The sequence below is a fragment of the Pteropus alecto genome, unplaced genomic scaffold (assembly GCF_000325575.1).
Source record: "Pteropus alecto unplaced genomic scaffold, ASM32557v1 scaffold61, whole genome shotgun sequence".
NCBI classification, from domain to species: Eukaryota; Metazoa; Chordata; class Mammalia; order Chiroptera; family Pteropodidae; genus Pteropus; species Pteropus alecto.
The window spans coordinates 3,983,122-3,994,257 of NW_006434835.1; the positions used below are offsets into that span (position 1 = coordinate 3,983,122).

The following is an 11,136-nucleotide window of genomic DNA, read 5'->3' on the forward strand; positions in this document are numbered from 1 at the left end:
TAATTAAGGCACCGGTGACGGGGAGGAGCACACAGCAGGCAGAGCTGGCTGGGGGGACAGCTTTGAGTCCTGTTTTAGACTTGCTGCATGTGATCTTGGACTTCCAGCCTCCAGAACTGTGTGACGTGACTTTCTGTTGTTTATAAGCCGCCCAGTCTGTGGTGCTTTGTTGTAGCAGCCTGAGCTAAGACAAAGACAAAATGAAGCTTGACGTGTGGGTGAAAGCAAACTGTTCCTTTGCCATAATGCAACTGCTTTATAAATTACTCCTCTGTAGACGTGGGAGGCTACACTGAGTCACTCCTCAGTGACTGTCCATCGGTGCCACCCACCTGTGAAGTTCACATTCATCGTTGGGGAGGCAGAAAGCCTAACTGGGTTACGTTCATGGGCATCAGACCTGAGTTCAGCGGGGCAGAGTTCAGTTCTGGGGCGCCCGTCAGCGAGGACGGTGCAGCCACACAGAAGATGCATCCTGAGGTGCACAGGATTTAAAGGTCCGGGTGGCCTGTCGATCTGGACCCATTTACTGCCTAGCACTGAGGCGGCTGTGGTTCAGGCGAACAGGACAGAGGAAGGAGATGATGGCGTCCGTGGGGAGCCCGGGGCTCATTCTGCGGAGCGTCAAGACTCAGATGCGTGGAACGCGCTCCACCAACACGAGCACACGGAAAACAGAGGCGACACAGCCCCACGCAGGACAGCGGCAGGTGCGGGGGAGGGAAGTGGGCAGTGCGGTGCAGGCTGAAGACGACCATCAGATTTGGAGTCAGGAACCCACGGCTGGGGTTCCTGCTCTGTTTACTAGCTGGGTGACCTTGGAGTCGAGGGTGGGGAGGCATCCCAAACTCCTAAACCTTTAGTTTTCTCAAAAATAAAGATAATAATAATAATGCCAATGTTTTAGCTGTAAATTCAGGATAATAACGCTACTTACTTTATACAGGCTCATCCGGATTTAATGGGTTAATCCATGTGAAGTGCTCACATCAGTGTCTGGCTCGAGTAAGCACTCAAATCATCAGGCACATAACTGTAGAAAACTAAACTGCCACCCGACCACCATCTCAATCCACCGTCACTCCACTGATTGACGTGTCCATTGATTTTTGACTTTAATGATCAGTTATCACTGTGAAAGACAGAGTCCTATTCTGCCTATTTTTTTTTTTTCCTTCTCTCCTTAGGAGACAGTGACCAGAATCATTTGGGGGAAAAAAACTCTCTACTGCAGTAATAAATTTTAAATAGACGCATATCACTTATCTCTAGCATTATTAAGCATCAACACTGCTCAGTATAGAATATAAAGAACACATACAGCAGTATTTAGGATTTTAATCTAACAGAATTTGATGATACTGACATAGAGAAGGCAAGTATATGAAAGCCATGTAACAATAGGACTGCAAATAAAATGAATACATTCGACAGTATGTATTCACTTTTTACTTTAATGCAGAGGTTAATCCATGAATAATAATGGGACAAAGGACGTTAAAGAAAGTCAATAGGTTTTTAACCAAAAATGGAACATTGTTCCAAAATAATTAGTAGAAACCAAGATGTTCGATGTTTAAAAAAAGGCTTTTTTCTGTAGAGATATAATTCACGTGACTGTAAGTTTTTAAAAGACTTTTTTACTTTTCTTAAATGGATAGATAGCACTTAAATGGATAGATAGAGACACCAACCTTATTTTAAAATGAGTAGACGATGATAATACAGCAAACAAAACTGAAATTAAAACGTATCACAGGAAAATGCAAGAACTGATTCATCTATAACTAACTAAAGAACAGTAAAGACGAATATGAAGAGTGGGCATTCTGGAGCCACACAGCCTGCACTTGAATCCTGGCTCTGCCACTCAGTAGCTGTGTGACCTTGGGAAATGACTTAACCTCTCTGTCTCTGCTTCTCATTTGTAAATTGAAGATGAGCGGAATTACTTCATGAAGTTGTTAAGACTGAATTAGTTAATTCATGTAGAGGTCTTAGCACACTGTCAGGCACAAAATATGTCACATCAATTTAAGCTGTTTTTTATTGTAATAAATGTATAACCATACTTTAAATATCCAAAATGAATACAGGATGAGTAATAACTGATAAAACAAACGTTCGACAGAAAATATTGAATTTGAGGGGTCAGTGGAATATAAATCATCTCCAGCCCATTACTGTTGTTAAAGACACAATTCAGCATGGCCACGCCAGGTGTTAAAATAGGTTTCATCAATCCAAGCCAGACTCTGCCGACTGTGGGATATGCCGTCACTTTAGGCAACATCGAGGGGGAAAAAGGTGCCACTGATGCCATCGACCACATTTCAAACAAGTCGAAATGTAAAAACTGTGCATCTTAGAGCTGATGAAGTAACGGCTAGGAAGAAAACTGGAAAGCGGTCAGCTGAGTTAGGGCGCGGAAGTGTGTAAAAACAAAACGGAAGCGTGATCCAGTTTTCCCACTGACTCCTCAGGGCGGGAGCTGTTCTTCCTGCACAGGCGCGGTCACTCATGGAGGTTTGGCTTCTCCTTAACCACCGATCCCCTCGCTGAGGGCAGGAGTCCCCCAGGACCACGTCCTGCCACATCCGCCAGGTACGAGGAGAAGCAACCAAGAGTCACTGTTGTCACTGTCCCAGGAGGAAGAAAGTTTAAAGACTCGATAGCAGAGATTATAAATTTCATCTTAAAATCGGGCGGGTCCCGGATGGTCTGAGGGTCTGTGCGTGAAAGGGATTCCGGGGCTGTCCAGCGTTCTCCTCTGACCCGTTCTTAACCTTGCTAATTTTCCCGTAGCCTGCTCCACGCTGGATGGAGCTCTGTGCAGCTTCTCGCGTGTATGAGAAGAACAGGTGAACTGAAAACTAGCCTCGCCTAGAACCCTTCCTCAGGGTTATGGCGTTCGACTTTAACAGACTTCCTTGCCAGAATGAAAACCGCGCACAAAGTACAATTTAAAAGAGATGTCGACAGGAAGAACTAACTGCCGTTAGAGGCGAACCCAGGACGAGTCACAGCGCTTACTCCCCGTGGATGACCCGCGCCCAGTATTGACGCGGAACAGGCTGCTACGTACTCACCGAGACGTCTGCGCCTCCTCCAGGGCACACAGTTCACCTAATTCCCCAGCCTCCCTTGCAGCTCAGCGTGACCACGTGACTTGGGAAGGCTGAAGGAAGTGGGGATATCACCACGTGCTTCCCACGTACGGTCCTTTACCTCACTCCTCCCCTGTGTATCGACGGGATACAGAAGGTGGGGCACAGACTCTGAATCCTTGGAGCCCGGTGAGGCCGCAGGTGAAGCAGCTGGGTCCCTGCGTCCTTCTGCTGACTTAGGTAACACCGAACTGTTACAGGAACAAGAAATAAACTTCACATGTATTAAGTCAACGAGATTTGGGGGTGTCGTTACACGGGTTCATCTACGTTAATAAAAAAAGTTTTTCAAACAACACAACTGGCCCACTTATATGTAAGACATCCGAGTATAACACGCTTATCCTGGGTCACATTTATCAGAGTGGTCAATCTAAGGCAGGGAATGACAGGGCAATGAGGCTGGTCAGTGAAAACACTAATCCTACGACAAGAAAGACTGGAAAACTGAACTATCGCTAGGGTCAGCCCACATGTCAGATTTTCTGGGATGTTCCTGGTCTTAAATATCCTCAGTATAACGATGCACCTCGATTTGGGCTCAATGAAAACATGCTCACCATAGCTAAGTTATACCTACAACTATTTTCAAGACCCTAAAGTAAAACGCAGAGTTGAACCATTTAAATCTGATTCTCCAATTCTACAGATAGAAGATGGACACCTCGCCAAAGACTAAACAAAAGACTTAAAGCACACAGGAGGATTCTAAAATATGCCTGTGCAGAACGTAGCCCAGCACTTTAAAATCATGGTGCTTATCAAGATGGGCTCTGGGTATCGTTCCCTGGGAGTTTTTAACAAAGCCTGATATTATGTCTTAAAATCTCCCAGCGTCATAAACAGAAACGCTGACAGGGGCGGGACAGGCAACGAGCTGGGTCTAGAGCCACGGGCAAGGGTGGGGCCTGGAAGGAACCACAGCACACGCTGAGCTGGGGCATCCAAACCCGGTCCTTTTAAGTCTCAGGGTAGGATTTGTGGGCAGACGCTTCAAGTGTGGGCACACTGTGTGCACTCGCTCAGGGACTACTGACGACTGGTCCCCGGCCACCGGAAACCCAGGGGCTCGTCTAAAAGCTGTCCTGACGTTCTTTCCCTTTCTGCTCCTCTAAGGAGTGCTTCATGGGAGAAAGAGGATGAATGCGTGGCAACGTGAAAAAAATCTTAGACAAAAAAAGTGAAAAGAATCCAGGTAAAAGAGAAAGCAAAACAAGAATTCAAAAAGAAAATAATTTCTTTATACACAAAAAGTTTTACTGCATATCACGTATAACAATATGCAGTCTGTAAACTCTCAGAAACGCATCTTAAAAAGTGGGAGTGTCGGGAACTATGATAATTTTGAAAATAACAATCTAACTTTTTATTTAACATTTGACCAAGAAGATGCTATTAAATATGTAATGTCAGTTAGTTTATATGTGAGTTTATGTATATGCTTTTTGCTCTACATTTGGGCTTTTACCTAAAATTTCATAAAAGGACACTTTGTTAAAACAAATTCAAACTTACCAGCCACTAAGAACAAAGAGAACTGGCCGAGGTGAACTGGCCGGCGCGGGGCAGGGTCACTGCACGGCCGCAGCATCCCCCACCGCACCCCCCGCCCGATGTTTGGTGAGGAAGCCTACTGAGGCGGGTGAACAGTGAGGGGACGGTCTACGGGCGGGCGGTAGGGCCTATACAGCCCCTGCCACCTCGAAGAAAACAGGGTCGATGAGCATAAAACATATGCTAAAGTTAGAAAATGATAGTGCGCGTGGGAGGGTCACTGCACGGCCGCAGCATCCCCCACCGCACCCCCCGCCCGATGTTTGGTGAGGAGGCCTACTGAGGCGGGTGAACAGTGAGGGGACGGTCTACGGGCGGGCGGTAGGGCCTATACAGCCCCTGCCACCTCGAAGAAAACAGGGTCGATGAGCATAAAACATATGCTAAAGTTAGAAAATGATAGTGAGTGATCGAGAGGATCTTATTGCAAACAGCTTCTTAATTTGAATAATGTGGAACATGTAGCTCCATATTCTTTTTAAAAGTAAAATTTCATTTACTCGAGTTCTAATAAATCAGCTGATGTATTATTTCACGTTGTGTTCAATCCTGGAGAAACTAGGGGGCTCCTGATATACAGTGTGGATGTAAACACCACCGAAAGCACACTTCAACTCAGACCATTAAAGACTTCTGCCCATTGTTTATCAACAAATAACCGCTGATTATACCCCACGGGCAGATTCAGAGTATTTTGTGTACTTTGAAACAGCTGCACTGCCTTTACTTTACAATATTATGTAATTCGTATTTTTGTCCATTTTGGTTGGTCTTCACGTAGGTCAAATCACTGACATTTATTGTGAAGTCATCCTACCGATCGATAGTCTAGAAATTGCTCTTCCCTCTGGACCCTTTTATTCTTATAAATTTTCTTAATGCCTCACTGTACCTGGAAATTCAGGGCAGAGCTCACCATATTGTCCCCCAGGCCCCCCATTCAGAAAGTTTTCCGCCCCCAAGGCCAGGAAGCTCTTGTTATGACACCTTTCACGGGACACAGGGACTCTTGTTACCCCAGGCACCCCAGGCCGTGCTTTACTAGGAATTTTACTCAAAAAGCTTTGCCCATAGAGGTGACGGTACTGGGCGTCCAGCAATCATGTCAGGTGTTTCTTAATTCTATTTCTTAAAGTGGTGAGAATACAAATTCTGTAATCAGTGAGAGCTGCTTTCAACAGCTGGCTTAAAACTATTTGAATTTGAAGACAAATGCTTTACATACCTTAGTTTAAATCAGATCCTCTGAAGAGCTATCTATCTCAAGGATGGCATTTTCTTCCTAGGCACGAAAGGGTTTAAAATTATATAAGATTTTAAATGCTCTTTCTAGTTATCTGTCTCAACCAAGGATTCTCAACCTTTCTGAAGTGACGAGCGTAAAAGACTATCCAGTGAAGGCTCGGTTATATATAAATGTCTATTTTTCAATTTATTTGCATAATCATGGTCTATGCTTAAAATTCTGAGGTAGGGAAGGACAGTGGGGCACCACATCGTGGAAACTGGAAATGCAATCATTTCAGATAGCCCACCCAGGCCGGCCCAGCCTCACCCCTACCCCAAGCAAAAAAGTCTCCCCGCCTTTTTCTTCCCTTTGCCAAGTGTCAGGTGGGGGATAAAGGAGCCTAGATATTCAGTCTGGAGTTTTCACTGCGCTTCTCCTGTTACCTGCTTATGTCTCTAGTTCTCTCTTTTCCTGGAAGTTATGTTGATTTAATCGAGAGTTAACCAGGAATTCAGAGATTTTTAAACTCTGGAATACTTCTAAATAGGCTGAGAATTCCTGGTACTACCAAAAATTATGTAATTTTTAAACCGTTTAAATTTAGTATTTCGGCGAGAAGAATAAAGGATTTAATTTCATTCAAAAGTATTTTCTAACGACTAGTATTCGTAAGAAAAAAGATCGTGATTATAAATATATTTTACTGCAGCACTATAATATGCAAATGATCTAAAGTACCCAATTTAAGATAAGAATTTTAGCAAAAAAGTTTCTAAAATAATTTGCTTAGGCACTTAAAATTATTCTGACAGCTATATAAAACTTGTGTAAGTAAAATATAACACAAAAGCAAATTTTCCTGTTAATAATGAAAACGTTAGTTATGAATGCTTAAATTTCCCAGAATGTGAGAGCAGATCCTTAAACATTCGGCACTGTGAACGTTGCATCAATTGAGAGATACCAAGGGCTTATTTTGGTTCCTAGCGTCTCCCGCAGAAAGGGACCACCGCACGCGGGTGCGGGGAGTGAATCTGGCTTAATATTATGCGACGTGAACAGCACTATCTGTGGCTTAACAAGAAGGTAAATGTTTTTAAAATACAGTGAGAGTCCAAATGACACAGAAACTAAAGGATGAGCAAGACTAGAGCACCGATTCTTTCCTACCATTTTCCACCTAGCTCAAAGCAGTTCTGCATATGTGAGAACCAGACTGATCTATATGTTATAAATAGACCACACACACACACACACGCACGCACGCACGCACGCACGCACGCACACGCATTCAAAGGGGTGGTGGTGTGACTCAATAACCCATCTGGTTTGTCAATTTCTGAACAGTAGGAAAAAGCAAACTTTTCCAGAATGTTCACATAATAACTGATACCCTCCCAGGGTCTGGATAGCCTACTTCTTGTAGCTACAGAAAAGCACGGGCCAGGGCTGTGCTGCTGGGCACTCAGTCGGCTTCACTGAAGCGCCATGCGGCCCTGGGACCCGAGCGCCAAGCCCTCACAGTGATTAGTCACAACGCTCGTGACAGCTGCACGGCTGCCACACGAACCTGAATGTCTTTAACAGATTTAGACATGTGGAAAAAAAAAAACAACCATACAAATACTTTTTTATTTTTGATAAAAACGTGAATCATTATCACTGCAGTGAATAAAAATTCATGAGTCAGAATAACATGCAATGTTTTATTTTTTTCTAAAGCTATTTGTACACTTAGTACTCTAGTATTAACATCACAAACAGTATTACACTACAGTATTCAGCTGCATCTACTCACCTGAAAAGGAACGAAATATTGCCTCTGAAATAATTACTAATTATACAACACTGCAAACTAATAACACTATAAATACAAAAATGTTAGCATTTCAATATATGTCAATAACATCCTGCCATATTTTAATTGGCTAAAACATTTGTTAAGATCATGCAAAATAAGTATTTTATGAAAATGTTAGATCACACTCAAAGATCAAGGCAATGAAACCCAAAAGAGCAACTATTTAATGCAAAGACTGGTCAAGTAAATAACTTATTCAGCATATTCATAAAAACGGGTTAAGTGAAAACCATTACACATGTAACACTAAGTTTAAGTAATTACACATCTGCAATCTCACCGTCTACAACCTTATACGTGACTGACGATACACTGCCAGAATTAATTCTACATAAATAAGCTACGTTAAAACAGCGAAAAAGTCCGGCGCGTGAGGACAGGGCCCACTTCTAGTCCACAGAACACTTAAGCGCTGTTCACTCTCCTAACTCTGCTAACAATGAACAAAACGTCTCATCAGTTTTCTCTTCTTCTACCCTTGCTCTGTTACGTTTTTAAACTTCAAGTGTCCCCTCTCTTACGCTCCTCCCCCAGAATGAACGTGCTGATTCAGGCATAGATGAAGTAGATGAATGGCCTGGTATAGAAGCCAATGTCTTAGTTTTAACTAATTAACTGTCTCCTGACCGTTTGTCAATTGTCGCTGACCTTTCTGATGTAATTTCCTCATTCTCTCATTCCATGAATATTTAGTAGTGACTATTATCGCGCACGTTTTCTCTGATTCTCTACAGAAAGAATGCGTGTTTTTTCCCCTTCACTGGTAGGCTAAGAAAAGTTGGGCACACAATTTAAAAGTCACAGAGCGAGCCGGGTGGCTTCTCGGAAGGTGGATGGCGCTTGAAGCCGGGTCTGGGACTGGACAGAGGAGCGTCCAGGTCACAGGGAGGTTATCGGCCCTCCACGCAGGCCACTCTCCCAGCCACTCGGAATGGCCCAGTCACTGGGGCGATGCTCTCTGTACCTTCGGCTCACTTTCTTATCAGTTTTAAAGTCCTCTTTACCATGTATTTCCTACTTAAAATTTTTAAACGCTTTGGTAAGCAGTTTGTCTATTTTATACAGTAGAGCCTTGGTTCTCAATTTACCTTTAGTCTCTGGGCTACTCCATAACCTGTCGATTCTCATCTTTTTTTTACCCTTAAGAGCAAAATCTGCCTCTGGTTCACCTAACACCACGTCTTCCCTCAAATACCTGATGAGTGAATGTTCTACAAAAGGGGTCTTGAGCTTTTTCTTTTCTTTGGCAAATTAAACCCTTTATGTTTAATAAAATATTTCTGACCTATCTTCACACTCAGATCCTGTCCCAAACATTTTTATGGGGTTATGTGCCAATGACAGGTATAAGAACAAGTTGTCACAATGAAAGGTTCTAATTACAAAGACGACGGAGGCTGGTCGATGAGCCGCCCTTTCTAGTGCGTTCCTGAGGTACAGCACGTGTGTTTTTCCAGAGGCCCTCGCATCCATTACTATCTGTGGGTGACGTACAAAGATGACGAGCACGGACGGCGTCACCGCGAAACTCAGGTCAGCTCTGTCACAGGGGTACGGGAACACCATCTACTCCTGGGAGCCTTTCTTAAAGAATGCTTTCTCTCTCTTCTCCGAAGCCGGCGCTCTCGGGAGAGGCCACTGCGTGGAGCTCTGAAGACTCCTTCGAGAGCCTCGTGTAACTGGCCCGCTGGCCTCGCTTGTGCGTCACGCTTTTCAGATTTTCATTCTGAAGAGCCGTCGAGCTGGAACTGGAAGCAGGCCTCAGCACGACCTGGGGAGTCTCCCTGACCCCCTCCATCTCGTCGAAGTTCTGATTGGCTCTGTTCGCTGGGGCGCTGTTGTTATTCAGGGTCACGGTGCTGGGTGTCCGGTTCAGGTTGTAGGCTTTCTGGCACGCGGGCCAGTTTTCCTCGGGGCTGCTGGCTATCAAGCTGCATTCGGAAGGGCTCTTCTTGTCTTCGGAACAAATGGACATCCGAGCCATCACTGGGTCTTGCAGGCCACTCAGGCTGTGTGGCAGCCCCCGTTTCGCGCTGTGGCCGTCGTCCTCGAGCTCTATGAGGTTCGCCCTTTCGAGCTGGGCGTCGTCCGTGGCCTCATTGTGAAGGGAGTGGTTGGGGGAGCTCTCGCTGGACCTCACCCCGGAATCGGACGAGTCTTTCTTGTCCAGGAGGGCGTCCGACAAGTACTCCTTGGCCTTAATGAAGGTTCTGACGGGCTCGGCGCTGTGCTCCGGAGACTTGGACGCCCTCTCCTTCCCTTCCGCCTTCCTGTCCTTGTCGTCTTTGAGCAGCGGGGTGTTATCCGACTCTTCCGGCCCAGACTCGTCTTCGTCGCTTGGAAGCTTCTGGTAGCGCAGCCCGCCTCCCTTGAGCTTCAGGTCGGTCTGGAACAGGCTCGGCCTTTCCGAGCACTTGCGGCCCGGGAGGAGCTTGCCGCCCGCCTGCTCGGGCTTCTCGTCCTCCTCAGTGATGGGGTCCAGGGGCGACGCTTCGTTAGTGGAAACCCCTGACGATGAGTAGTCTAGAACGTCTCCCCTCTTCATCAAAAATGCCTTCCTTCCATCATCCTGCTTTGGGTCACCATCCTTCCCTTTCTCTGGCTCCAGATTGGAATGGATGGAGCCCCCCGACGAACTCTGACCCATGTAATATGTGCTGTGTGGGGAGGACCTGCCACTCATTGTTGCGGAGCCTGTCCCCCCTTCTAACTGCGACATCTGAGCAATATATTCTCTATAGGCATCTCTATACTCAGCCTGCACCTTATCCGTAAGCTTTGAAATTTCAATGCTGGAATCCTGGGAATTGAGACTCGAAAGACTTGGGGTTCTGCGAGTTTGTGACTGTGAAGACAGAAAAACATTTAAGAATTCAAATAAGCAAAACATATACATATAATAAACATCAGCTTAGGAAATATATATGTACACTAAGAATTTTTAAAGTATTTGACACACAAAATTCTTTGAAAAGAATTCTACATAACACGGTTTAACAAAAGCTGTGAACTTAACGATCATTTTACTGTTATTAGAAAGCTTTATACAAATTTTAATAATCAGTTTAATATTCGAATTAAAGGTTATATTAACAAATAATCTTAGCACTTGTTTTTATAACTTCCAACTTTTCACTTTTAAAGGCAAAAATCACCTTCATTGATAAAATGTAAAGATTTGCCTTAGAAAAAAGAAAGATTAAAGATATATCTCGAAAACAAAATACTCATGTCAATATATGTTAAAAAGAACCTTTCTCAACTTGTAAGACATGAAGTTTCCATCAAATTTCCATTCGGAGTAAGAAAATGTACTCGAAACGCTC

At 44.4% G+C, this 11,136-nt stretch overlaps 1 protein-coding gene across 1 annotated transcript in view; it reads right to left on the reverse strand.

The window, feature by feature from the left end:
* Positions 1-7,635: 7,635 nt before the first annotated feature.
* Positions 7,636-11,136, reverse strand: part of KIDINS220 (kinase D interacting substrate 220) — a 92,558-nt gene continuing 89,057 nt past the window's right edge. The window contains exon 28 of the mRNA XM_025045789.1: positions 7,636-10,655. Coding sequence (XP_024901557.1) covers positions 9,396-10,655 — 1,260 coding nt within the window. The 3' untranslated portion in view covers positions 7,636-9,395. The remainder of the gene's footprint in view (positions 10,656-11,136) is intronic.